At 43.2% G+C, this 14,027-nt stretch overlaps 2 protein-coding genes across 2 annotated transcripts in view; one reads left to right on the top strand and one right to left on the bottom strand.

Moving 5' to 3' along the window:
• scfd2 (sec1 family domain containing 2) overlaps positions 1 to 5,369 on the top strand; it is a 422,636-nt gene extending 417,267 nt beyond the window's left edge. The window contains exon 9 of the mRNA XM_038791189.1: positions 4,794 to 5,369. Coding sequence (XP_038647117.1) covers positions 4,794 to 4,886 — 93 coding nt within the window. The 3' untranslated portion in view covers positions 4,887 to 5,369. The remainder of the gene's footprint in view (positions 1 to 4,793) is intronic.
• A 2,077-nt stretch (positions 5,370 to 7,446) lies between these two features.
• On the bottom strand, positions 7,447 to 13,540 carry rasl11b (RAS-like, family 11, member B). Its single transcript, XM_038791190.1, has 4 exons — positions 13,060 to 13,540; positions 12,611 to 12,667; positions 12,386 to 12,462; positions 7,447 to 9,138 (listed from the first exon to the last, which is right to left on the bottom strand). The coding sequence occupies exons 1-4, from the start codon at positions 13,172 to 13,174 to the stop codon at positions 8,671 to 8,673; spliced, it is 717 nt and encodes a 238-aa protein (XP_038647118.1). The 5' UTR covers positions 13,175 to 13,540; the 3' UTR covers positions 7,447 to 8,670.
• Positions 13,541 to 14,027: the final 487 nt, after the last annotated feature.

A 14,027-nucleotide genomic window follows, 5' to 3' on the forward strand; every position in this document is an offset into this window, starting at 1 on the left:
AGAGTACCCAATTACCTTTTCCAATTAAGGGGCAATTGAGCATGGTCAATCCACCTACCCTGCACATCTTTTGGGTTGTGGGGGTGAAACCCACACAGACACGGGGAGAATGTGCAAACTCCACACGGACAGTGACCCAGGGCCGGGATTCGAACCCGGGTCCTCGCCTGAAGACATCCCTGAGTAAAACAGAGAAACATTGGTACGCAACATCTGACCTTGCCTTCTGCTCCAATGAATACAGGGAGGTCATCCTTCAAATTTTCTCTACAACAATTTTTTTAAAAAATTTTATTTAGGGTATTTGCAAGTTTTTATAATAATAACAATAACAGCGACATAAACATGGTACAATAAACATTTCCACCCCTATCACAATCTTCACACACCCCAATCATAAAACAACAGTCCAGCCCCCCCCCCCCCCCCCCCCCCGGAATTCTGCTTCTGCTGACATTTCTATTTTCCCCGAGGCTGCCACCTCCGGGTGAACCCGACCATTGACCCTCTTAAGGCGAACTTTATTTTCTCGAGACTGAGAAACCCAGCCATGTCACTAACCCAGGTCTCTACACTCGGGGGCTTCAAGTCCCTCACATTATTTTTAAAAATTTAGATTACCCAATTCATTTTTTCCAATTAAGGGGCAATTTAGCATGGCCCATTACCCTGCACATCTTTGGGTTGTGGGGGCGAAACCTACACAAATACGGGGAGAATGTGCAAACTCCACACGGATGTGACCCAGAGCCGGGATCGAACCTGGGACCTCGGTGCCGTGAGGCAGCAGGGCTAACCCACTGCACCACCATGCTGCCCTCAAGTCCCTCATATTAATAAGATCCATCTCCAGGCTACCAGGGAGGCAAAGGCCAAGACATCGGCCTCTTCGCCCCCTGCACTCCCAGCTCTTAACGACACTCCAAAGATCGCCACCTCCGGCCTCCGCTCCACCCGTGTTTTGAGTACCGTGGACATTGCCTTATCGAAACCCTGCCAAAACCCTCTAAGCTTCGGGCATGCCCAAAACATGTGGACATGATTTGCTGGGCTTCCCACGCACCTCGCACACCTGTCCTCTATCCCAAAAAACTTGCTCATCCAGGCCACCATCATGTGTGCCCTGTGGACTACCTTGAATTGTATCAGGCTAAGCCTGGCATATGATGATGTATTAACCCTGCTTGGGGCATCCGCCCACAGACCTGCCTCTATCTCTCCTCCTAGCTCGTCCTCCCACTTGCCCTGAAGCTCCTCCACTGGAGTTTCCTCCGCAGCCAAAAGTTCCTGGTAAATTTCTCTACAATTGAGTCTCCCGATTTACCTTTGAAGCAAGCAGCTCTACAAGAGATCACTAGAAAGATGCATGTTTACAAAGAGGAGAGCCGCCAGTCATAGAATTTACAGTGAAGAAGGAGGCCCTTTGGCCCATTGAGTCTGCACCGGCCCTTGGAAAGCCTATTCCATCCCCATAACCCAGTAACCCCACCTAACCTTTTTTTGGACACGAGTACAATTTATCATGTCCAATCCACCTAACCTGCACATCTTTGGACTGTGGGAGGAAACCGGAGCACCCAGAGGAAACCCACGCAGACATGGGGAGAACGTGCAGACTCAGCACAGACAGTGACCCAAGCCGGGAACTGAACCAGGGACCCTGGAGCTGTGAAGCAACTGTGCTAACCACTGTGCTACCGTGCACATAACGGGTAATGTTAACTGTCTTGGAGACTCACCAAAAGAATTGTAATAGAATGTGAACTGAAAAGGCAGAAAATATTTTTTGGCTTTGAAGAGCAGTCAGTGTTGCAATGTGTTACCCATTTGAAACTGACAAATTCAGATGTTGAGTACCAACATTTCTCTATTTTACTCGGGGATGTCTTCAGGCAAGTTACCAAGAAATAATTTGAATAACATCAATCTGTAAATTGTTCTCCTGAAATCAGTTTTTACAATTGGTTGAGCATCATTCTGATCACACAAAATCTGTGCCATAAGGGCTAGCATACTTCCTCGTGTGATAGTTAATACATCAGTTGCCTACATTTCACTTATTGAAAATAATTAGAAATTCTAAAAACTTGGGAATTAATTTTCAGGAACTGGAACGTTCTTTCCCTTTTTTGGCCTCTTGAATGTATGTCCTTTCACTGCAATAGGGACTGACACTAACAAAAACATGCTTTATGTCAAATATTGATTTTTTTTTTAGTCTAACGGCCGGAAAATCTAACTGAACTTTTAAAGCAGATTTTTTGTAACACAGGCTAGAAGTGTGACTTGATCTTGCAACAAAGATGGCTACCCAATTTGCATCACTTGAGCTTTCCACATTCCAATCCATTGAGATGGAGACACATGTCTGCAAAGACCCATCAAGGACAATGGTCTCTGGACAATGTGAGTGTGGCACATATCCTGTCCCCATCAGAAAGACATCAAGACATTCACCAGGGAAATTCAACAGGGGGTTCCTATACATGAACTCATTAAACTGCAGTGGGAAGACTGTAAATCCAATCACTTGAACAGTAAAACATCGGCTGAGAGAGGATTTCCAGACATGAACGGATTAAGTTACATGGGGAAATGCACTAGTTAGAACTCTGTTTGAATCTCTGGATGGTGGTCGTGTGACAGGCCCTCCCTGTGTTTTTAAACCTCTGCTTTTTCTGCAATAAGAGAACAAGCAGCTGAGAAGTTGACAAGAGAAGATCCAAGTGGGGTTCCACCTTTCTGCTGCTCTGTCTAACCCACTGTGCAAGCTTGAAACACTGTTTGCTGACCATGACCCTGATGCAGACAGATTTTTAAAAATAATAATCTTTATTACAAATAAAGCTTACATTAACAGTGCAATGAAGTTACTGTGAAACGCCCCTAGTCGCCACACTCCGGCACCTGTTCGGGTCCACAGAGGGAGAATTCAGAATGTCCAATTCACCTAACAGCACGTCTTTCGGGACTTGTGAGAGGAAACCGGAGCAAAGCCACGCTGACAAGGGGAGAACGTGCAGACTCCGCACAGACAGTGACCCAGGCCTGGTCCCTGGCGCTGTGAAGCAACAGTGGGACCCCACTGTGCTCCTGAAAGAAAGCAACACAGCACTATCATCTGGAGAATAGCTAAAACAGCTGTCTACATCTTTAGGATGTGGGACCAACAAGGAAAAATCACAATACCATCAACTTCAGCCTGAAGGTGGTCGAGTCACCAAGCCACACACTGTATACCCCTTTTATTTCCCTGGACTCAAATTTGATTAATCCATTCTTCCCACTCTGCAATTATCTGTGTGTGTGAACTTCCGAGTGCGTGTGAAAGTATTTTATAACTTAGATTAGTTTAAGAATAATTATTTACTAAACTTAAGAAAATATTTGATTTGTTTTTATGATCACAGCACGTAAACAGTTATTTTTACAAATTTAGAGTACCCAATTCATTTTTTCCAATTAAGGGGCAATTTAGCGTGGCCAGTTCACCTACCGTGCACATCTTTGGGTTGTGGGAGCGAAACCCATTCAGACACGGGGAGAATGTGCAAACTCCACATGGACAGTGACCCAGAGCCGGGATCGAACCTGCCCCACAGCATGTAAACAGTTAAACATTCACTGAATTGGAAAGAACATCCCTTTCACAAAACTCTGGACACGCTCTGTCGTGCTGGGAACGACCCCCACTATCTAACAGCACTTTTGTTTTTAGTGCCTCGGCGAAGAACACTCCCTAGTCATTTCTTGCACTGAGCTCCTCAACACAGTAAGAGATTGGGATCCATCTCACATGGGCAGGACACCCCCGGGCCTGATCTCCGGCAACGACAAAATGCCAGCCTGGCAGTGACAGGCTGGCACCTGGGTGGCACTGCTGGGGTGCCAGGCAGGCAATGCCACCAGGCTCAGGTGACCAGTAGTGCCAGGGTGCCACCCTGCCCAGACATCTCCAATTGCCTGGGAACCCGCCCCCTCCTATTTTGCCTGGCCCCAGTTTGTGGGGCTGCTAGGTGCCGGGTGGCCAATCGATCTGGCGTCAGCACAGCTAAATGGGTTCTTAAACTCACTTAGCCATGGGAGACTGGGTCCCGCACATTGTGGGCAGGGCTGCGGATCATGATATCTTGTGAGATCTGGTTAGATTTTGCCAGGCGCAATGGCTGTGGGGCATCATGGGGAGGACTCTCCTGGGATCTACTGGCTGCGTCCCAACCCCATTCCGTCCTTACATGTATTCACTTCCAGTATAGCAATCGGATGCAGAAACCCTCATTCACTTTCCCATCCTTAACCCAAGGGTATTTTAGTTTGTAGCATCCCTACCACTGGGCAGGCTGAGATCAATTTACTCAACATAATCCCAGGATCGAATTAGGAACCGAGTTAAATCATAATGCCAGTACTATTCAGGATGTGGAGATGCCGGCGTTGGACTGGGGTGAGCACAGAAAGAAGTCTTACAACACCAGGTTAAAGTCCAACAGGTTTGTTTCAAACACGAGCTTTCAGAGCACAGCTCCTTCCTCAGGTGAATGGAGAGGTAATACCTCTCTATACCTCCATACCTCTCCATTCACCTGAGGAAGGAGCTGTGCTCCGAAAGCTCGTGTTTGAAACAAACCTGTTGGACTTTAACCTGGTGTTGCAAGACTTCTTACAGTATTATTCAGTGCTATTGTTTACTTAGTCTCAAATTTGCACGGTAAGCAATTGTTCTTTTTTTACTGTCATACATTCCTGTGGTCAAATTCAGAGTTAACTTTTTTAAAACTTTTTATTCTTTGTAGGTAATTGTATTGGCTACCAGACTATTAAATCCACTTGATGTAACACGACTCATCTTTGCAACGGACAGACTGCATCCTGATATTGGAGTGTAACAATTACATTGTTGCTGACCAGAAACTTCAACTATCCTGGTGTAGACAACAGCATTCCAGGACTTGTCATCATTCAAGGGAACAGCAGATAACTCATGCCCAAACAGGATAAATATGAGGAAGAGGTGGTTAAATGGCTGTCAATTGTGCCGATCGGTGTCTGTGTAAACTGAAACCCACTCATTCTACAATTCATGTTTTAGAGAGTATGTGATTCTCCAAGCTGTTGCAACCCCCACCCTCCAAATCCTGTTTTTTCTTTTCTATATCAGTGACTGCAGCTTTTCTAATCTCTCCACAGAAACATGACCCTCAAATGGATTTGTTTAGGAATTGAACTTAATTGTGCAGTGATGTGTACAACACTGAAAATGTGTTCTCTTAAAAATAACACAGGTTTATATTATGTCAGCAATTCTACAGGTGCAGAATTTTCCTGGACTGCAAAATATTTCTGAATAAACTTCAGTAACAATTTTGAAAGCATCAGCAATCTTGTATGATCACACAAAGAAATTAAGCTAATTGACAATCACAACTATCTTCCTTTTAATTGTTTTTTTCCATTCAAACTCCTTAACTCCACAAGTTCCCATGAGGTTGGTCTGCAAGGTAGTTCTTACTTATGGTCCCTTTTTGTATCATTTTCAACTCTTTTATATTGACAAAACCTTCTATTCCGTTTAACTAATTTTTACATTAAAACATTGGAATTAAGATCTTGAATTAAGCAACATGAGGAAATTGATGCTAAAAGATCAGGTCATTTGAATAAAACAATTTTCAATTAATAACCTAGAAGCTGGCATATTAGATGACTCCTTCCCCAACAATTAAATTAATCCATCAAATAACTAAGCCACTCAGACCACAAAAGTCTCAGGCCCACTATAGCTGGAGAAACTGGTACAAGTTGCCATAATACTCTCAGCCAGACAGAGGCTTAGGGATGAAAACAAGGGTCTCCACTCAAACAACCACTGGTGGAAATTCACCTGTAATGTGTGTGGTGTTGTGTCATCTACTCTCTTTCTCCCTCCCCCCCCCCCCCCCCCCCCCCCACCTCCAGCCAAATAGCTTGGCTAGCCTTTACTATTGAACCTTTACACAATGACCATCTGACAAAGTAAATCGCAATTAGCACCTATAAAACCCCATACATATTCCATCAGAGAGTTAACATTGACAGGAAATGGAGACACTGAAGATAGGAAAAGAAGAATTTGCAATCTGCCATTTGAAATGGCAGCATTATCAGATAGACATAAAAGCTAGTGCACAACAGAGTCTACTGCTTCTCCTCCTGAAAAGGTAAGCATTCAGAATTACACAATCTTCTATTAAATACATCACAACAAATTTTATTTTTGTCAAAGAATGGAAAAGAGCATACTGAAATGGAGGAAAGGAAGGAAACCAACAGAGCTAATTATGATTTAGTGCATTTTTTTGCACACCATAACCATCTTTGAATATTGTACAATACTGTAGTGTGCCCAAACTCATTAATATGGGTGGCAAAGCCAAAAGTGTTCAATTGGGGCCCCAGATTCTACACAAGTGTGTTTAAAAAAGATTCTAAGCCATAATTATATTTCACATATTGTAAATTAACCATATTCTTGATTTTCCCCAAAATTAGATTAAACATAGTCCAGGAACTTGAGGTTTTTCTAAGTATGGTTCTCTATCTTTTTAAACATAGTTTAGAATCCTATGTATGCCTGATTTTAAATGACCAATAGCAGTGAGTCTTTCAGATTACTATTATAGTCACTGATTAAGCTAGTCCACAATTATAAATACAAATGGATGCCATCTACTTTCATTTGGTGACGAGAAATTTAGCCTAATAGTGGAATACATTAAAGTTACATTTGAAAGGCTTATTCATTTGGAGCCCGCTCATCACTCCTCCTTTGACAAAACACTTGAATTTAGTGGAATGTATCTTCTTTCAATAAAAAAATGTATGTGGTGGGCAGCACGGTGGTTAGCATTACTGCCTACAGCGCTGAGGACCCGGGTTTGAATCCCGGCCCTGGGTCACTGTCCGTGTGGTGTTTGCACATTCTCCCCGCATCTGCGTGGGTTTCACCCCCACAACCCAAAGATGTACAGGATAGGTAGATTGGCCACACTAAATTGCCCCTTAATTGGAAAAATAATTGGGTACTCTAAATTTAAAAAAAAAGTGTATGTGACATTGCATAGTTTAAGTAAGTGGCAGTATGTTTCGGCATAGACCAATGATTGAGAACCCTAGACTAATGCAAGCCCCAACAGAACAATTTTGTGGCTCTTTGTGCAAAAAGGGCATGGCAAACATGGAGTTGGTGGAAAATTGCAATTGTTAGATTGGATATGGATAAAGTGCTTTGCCATCAAAGTATGTTTGGAACCCAGTAGGTATTACAAGGACTAAAATAACATGAAGTGGTAAAACAAACCACTTCAGTTTGTGGACTTCCAGAGTGACAAGAAACACATGCCCGGGTTTGACAAAGACAAGATATACATCTGTGAAAGTAAATAATCAAGCCTTCCAAAAAACAGCATACTTAGTTCAAATGTTTATTTGCCAAAATATTGGAAAATGCATTGTCCTCTTGAGAGGAATCATCGCTGTAAACAGATTAAAGCTAAAGCACAAGTGGCTTTCATAAAGTGCATTTCGAAGCTGGCTTCCATCCTCTGTGCACTTAGCATGAGCAAAGTTTTCCCATTTAACACAGGGGTCAGATGTCAATGCTCAGTTTGGAATAGCTATCCGGACAGTATATGCCTGGTTTTATTTAACAAGCTTCAATTGAATTCTTGTGGTCTTATGTCATGGAGTGATGGCGGGGAATTCAACTGCAGGCCATCATGCTATATTTTCTTTACACAATCAAGATTGCTGGGTGGGAAGGGGGAATGTGAAGGTCAGAAGATCTTAAATAGTTTTAGAGGAGGACACGGAGGTCCGGTTTGACTCCCACTTATTAGAATGGAATGCAAATGGAGCAGTATGGCCAATGTAACAGTTGTGTTTATTTAAACAGAAAGCTAGCTCATTGAAAACCTGCAAATACCACGGCTAAATCCAGCATATTGAACTACTTGCACAGCAGTTAGATTTGTAATTCAGTAGAAGTAACCAGGAGAGTGATTCAATGCTCCACTCTGCTTTCAGTGCAGAGCAGCTCCTCAGAAATACAATATCAGGTGTGCACCCATGCTTCCTGCCATGCACTCCCCACTTGAAGAATGGGATCAGCTGTACATTCCAGCAGGTATAACAATGAATGTCATTTTACTGTAAAATGGGTAAAGTAATTGGTGCACACACTGAACAGCTAAACTGATAAATACAATAATAGGAGTTTCCACAAGCAAAAATAAAACAGGTACTGTTTTAACAAATTCAGCTTTGTTCCAATGAGTTATCCATCATTGATGCACAGTTTCAGAATCATTGTACAAAAACTGTACTAACAACCTTCTGAGGCCCCCAAAAGGGAGCTCAGACAGACATTTCTGGCAGTTCAGAGGTCTGCTTCCACCATAGCCTTAAATAGCAAATGTCCATTAAGTATTAATTCTTAAAATCACTAGCTGGGCAATGATCAAGTGCACAGATGATGGAATACATGGGTCCACTACACTAGACACATACAGCTTCTGATTGTAGTGTTGACTTTCCAGATCATTTTATGCTCAGTTTGACTTGTCCCAGTCTTTAAAAGTCGACAATGATGAAAGGCCTCATTCTTTTAGAATACCAACAGCTTCAGCTGCCACCTCAGACAGATGTTGCAGTCCGTACTTTGGCAGAAAGAGCTTGCTTGAACCGCCTCCTCAAATCCAGCATGTTTGGTGATTTTGGCCTAGGCATAATAGACGTTTTTCTCTTTTCAACATTGCTGCTCATTTGTTGTTTACTGATCTCTTTGCAAAGCACATGAAAAGCATTGTACACATCATTATAGTTTTCACTGGCAGATACCTCATAGAAGGTGCATCCTAGTATGTTTGCCAACTGGAGGCCATGGTGAGGTTCCACTTGTTTGGCATGAAGGAGGTCGGCCTTGTTTCCTACAATGATGACAGGAACCCTACTCTCAGGATGCACACGGCAGACATGTTGGTGAAGGTGACTGATGAGTTCATAACTTTTGTAGTCTGTGATCGAATAAACCAATACAATTGCATCAGCCCATTGTATGGATCTGTTAAGTAGGTCATTGCAACTCAGACCTGGTCCGCTTATCTAGAAACAGAAATATCTATTAAAGACATTTACCTTGATTAGATAAACGTTTGAATCCAAAATCCACAAATAATGAAAAGCAGGAAAATAGCATCAATAATATTGTAAGCAAAGTCTAATTTGAATGAAAATTCTATTGGTTTCTTTCTAGTTTAAATATTATCAAAAGTTCAGTTTGCAGACAAGGACAAAGCTCAAATACAAAAGCAAATACAAAAAAGTACAAATACAAAAGCTCAGCAACATCGAGGGCCGAAGGGCCTGTTCTGTGCTGTACTGTTCTATGTTCTAAAACAGTTATAATAATTTGTGCTGTATTTCTAGGTCAGTTGGTTTTGTCTGAGCTACATAATGGCTTTACTATGACATGGCTATGTTTATTCAGCTGTATGGCTGCAAAAAGCACAAAAGGTGTTGTACTTCAGCAAAGTCATAACAGGCAGTACTATTATTGAACCAACCTGTTTCCCACTTCAGGAGTGAAAATGACTGAAATGCTTTATACTTGATGAACCAAATATAGATTAGTGGCGGAAGGTACAAATTCAGCCCACTTAGTTTGAATTCAATATTCCATTTGATCGGTTCAGTAACCTCAAGTCCAGGCTATCTATAAATAATGTTCTTGTCTCGAGTAGGCTAAATGGACTGACATAAGGTTTTAAAATAGACTTGAGTGGCAAACAGCTAAAAACCTGTAATGTTACAGCAGACCCACACTTTTCCAGAAACACCGGATTATTAATCGATACTCTCTCCTCCCATATTAAAGTTCTATGTTCGTCATCTAAAGGGCATTCCAAATATGAAGGACCTCCCAGAGACCAATATCACCCGGCAAGCTAGTTATCCTAGCTTGAGGAGTGGGGAGGCTGGAGAACCTGGGACAGGTCTCAGTGGGAGAACAAAGGAAGAGCACCTGGGTTGAGTATGGTAAAGTGCAAAGCTGGAAAAGTTCTTCAGATTCAATGGTCCTGAAAAGCAAAGGTGTGTGTGACTGCAGCATTGTTCTCCTTTGATGGGGTGAAGTGGGAAGAAATCCCCACCAGGCAAGCTTAAAGAGTACATAAACAGCCCATGATAGAGTGACAGAGGAGTGTGGAGAAGAAATATAGGAACTATCATGACAACCTAAACTGGGTGAATGTCAGGATGGATTAAGAAATTAAGAGGTTTATGGAAATAAAGAAGCATTCCACAATATTATAGAAGAGTTAAATATGCTGAATATTAATTTGTTTATTTGAACAAACAAAAATTTGTTGGATGTACCCCATCCAAATGGGAACGTAAATACTAGGCTTTATGTGGAACTCCAGAATAGATTTTATGTTTGGTGGAGGAGGATTGTTTGAATTCTGCCCCTATCCATATAGGGGCATTTGTGACTCGACCTTACACCCTGCACTCAGAAGAATCAGTTGGAGCGAATAGATTCCAAATTGAGTACATTAGTTCTGGTGAGCCTTCACATCAGAACTATAGTTACTGAAACATAAGTTAGAGCACTAAAATAATTTTTGCTGTTTTCAGTTTTGGAATGGGGTCGGTAGGTGAGTGAAGAGCCAGTTTGTGAAACACTACATCAGAAAAGCAAAACTCAGGCAACTGGGGAAGCAGCCTCATTCCTCTCTGCAATACTCAATTGTTCATAAATCATTGGTACAAATGTGACACATTTAGACAAAGAAATTCTAGGCTTTTCTGAGCAGCATATAATTCTTAATTCTACGTACAGCACATGTATTCAAGTAATCATCTTATTTGAAGTACTGACAAGAAGCTGGTATTCCTGTTCTGGATTTAACTGTAGTAAGATGAAACACATCAACTTGACATGTGTCCAACAGCTTACCACAGAATGCAGATTAATGGACCGTGAAACTATAGAACTTCTCACAGTTTGGACAATGGTAGTGTTACAGTGCTTCAGGAATGTGGCTACATCTGCTAAAGCACACCAACTGGTTCAGCAACAAGGGATTTTCTGCCTTCTGAAATGTCTGTTCAAGCAGCACTATTTATTAAGTAAAGAATCAATAGGAATAGTACAGAATGTCTCCTGTATCACAACTGTTAAGTGCTCCCCCACCAATTTAAGAATGAAAATGGCCATTAAAATGGATGGACTCTTGCTGTACAATGAATCTTCAGCAATGTTAAGGGCTAAGTCTTGTGGCCAACATAACGGCCCATGTTATTATGCCAGCTTAATAGGAGCTATTAGTTTAACCAAAAGCAAAATACTACGGTTGTTGGGATTCTGAAATAACAAAAAATGTTGGAACTACTCAGTGGGTCTGACAGCATCTGCGAAGACAACCATTAACATTTCAGGTCAAAGACCTTCTGAACAAAGGCAGTTTAATGTCTGGATAACAAAACAAAGCAGTGCCTCAAACCCCATAGGCTAGTGAAATGCTGCATTTTTTTTTTTACTGACTAGTTTGTACTTGGGAGACTTCTTTCAAAGCTAGTTATTGACATGATTGTCTAGCTAACCTGCTGGGATAGCAGAATGAAAACAAACTCTTACTACATACAGTTCCCTCCTATTCCATCTCTGATAAATTTAGCATTTTGTCCTGACTTCGTTCCAAGTGCCACAGGCAGCCTCCCCGAAGTGATAGTTCACAAATAATCCTCAGCATCAAGTGTCAGAATGTTGTTTAGCCTGGGATCACAACTGGCAAACCAAACAATTTTAAACAGGGTGTCACTGGAATCCTGACTATTATTCCCCTAACCTGGGGTATCAACTGCTGGCTTGGCTGAAATCAGCTATCTCAGGGGGATATTCAGAATAATCTTGCTCTGCTTGGCTTGCCTCAGCCTCCAACTAGGCAAATACATGGGTTACTGGCAAAGTTGGATGTGTGCAGTTAGCAGGCAAGAATTGGGCAGCACCTAATCCAACAACCACTAAAAAATCTAAGTTTAAAAAAAAGCAAGAGCCCAAGTACATTGAAGTGAAATTTCTAAATAATGTAAGGAAGGAATGTCCAAAATAGTTACAAAAATCAAGCGTCAAAGCAGGTTAAAGAATGTTCAGTTTGAGTATCGAACAATCCACTGAGCCAATATCATCCCCTCTCATCTGGATTCAGGTGAACTGTCCCAAGTCTTCACATTGGTGGCATAATCTGACGAGAAGAACATTTGTTTGTGTACGGCCTCTCCTCCCCATGAGGTTTCTACCTGAAGTACAATTGAGAGGGTGAAAAGAGGCAGGGAAAGAAAATCTCACCTGAACACCTGGTGTGTCTTGAACTTGTAGTGCAAGTTGTTCTCTATCTACTTGAACTTGTCTCGAGTATAAAGTACCTGAAGATACAAGATTAGCTGTTTAGAAAAAAACTCCAAAATTACTTGCTTGATCTGTCCAATTTTAATTTCCATGCAGATAAAAGGAGGAAGCTGTGACTCAGGTATTAAATGTTTTCAAACGGCTGGGGAACAACATAACTCTTACCTGCATTTCTTTCATAGTCTCCGATGAATCTTCTGGTTAGAAATCGTACCACCAAAGCTGAGAGAGAAAAGAAACAAACGTCAACATGAAGCTGTTCGTCAAAGGATAAAGACCCCAGCCCGACATTTCACGGGGGGGGGGGGGCACCCAGAGCTGCAGCTGTCAACAAAGTGTTTGTCCAGACCGCTATCCCCCAAAACAAAACACGGACTTTATTCCCATTTGGCAGAAACCCTTTTCGCCGCGTGGGGAGCAGAAACTTTCTTGAAGACAAAATGAGAGCTCCTCTCCGAACATACTGAAATACTGGTCTAGCCGACTGGCCAGACAAGCAGTGGGAGCAGCAAATGTGTCTGGCACACCCCTGGGCTGAGAGTCCCAATCCACCCGCTCAAAGAACATTGAAGCGCCCCCGGCGCCACTCGCAGTCTGCAGCCCCATTTTCTTACCGGTTTTACCCACGGCGCTGCCACCGATCACCGCGATCTTGATGACCCGGTTGTTGGGGGTATATTCCGCAGGTCCGTATTCCTGGATCGTCGACATGTTCTGAATCAGGCGCATGTCAAACAGCAGCGATGGTGGTGCTACAAGACAGGAGGAAGCAAAGCTCTGCAGGAGGGCTGGAAGGTGCTGCAGCCGGGACTGACTCAGTGACTCTGCCCTCCCCTAACTCTGCCCTCCCCTGACTCTGCCCTCTCTGTGTGCAGCCGGGAGTGACTCTGCCCTCCTGGGTCTCTGCCCTCTCTCTGTGTGCAGCCGGGACTGACTCAGTGTCTCTGCCCACCCTCGGTGTGCAGCCGGGAGTGACTCTGCCCTCTCTCTGTGTGCAGCCGGGACTGACTCAGTATCTCTGCCCACCCTCGGTGTGCAGCCGGGAGTGACTCTGCCCTCCCCTAACTCAGATCCGCCTTCTTTCTGCAGCCGTGCTGTCAGCTCTGTGTCCTTTTATAACAAACCTGCTCGCGCTCTCTCATTGGTCACTGCGGACTTTGCTAATTGGATACTTGTAGCAAAGATCTTTATTTTTACCTGAGTTGTTTCCAGAGACTGCAGAGTGTCCAAACTTGCAGTGTGCAACCCTGCAGAGTGGGCAACCCTGCTGAGTGTGCAACAGCACAGAGACCACAGAGTGTGCAACGGTACAGACTGCAAATAGTGCAGCAGCGCAGACTGCAGAGTGTGCAACAGCACAGAGACTGCAGTGTGCAACAGCAGTGACTGCAGTGTGCAACAGCACAGAGACTGCAGTGTGCAACAGCAGTGACTGCAGTGTGCAACAGCACAGAGACTGCAGCGTGTACAACAGCACAGAGACCGCAGTGTACAACACCACAGAGACCGCAGTGTGCAACAGCACAGACTGCAGAGTGTGCAACAGCGCAGAGCGTGCAACAGCAGAGACTGCAGCGTGTGC

This window comes from Scyliorhinus canicula, chromosome 3 (genome assembly GCF_902713615.1).
Source record: "Scyliorhinus canicula chromosome 3, sScyCan1.1, whole genome shotgun sequence".
NCBI lineage: Eukaryota > Metazoa > Chordata > Chondrichthyes > Carcharhiniformes > Scyliorhinidae > Scyliorhinus > Scyliorhinus canicula.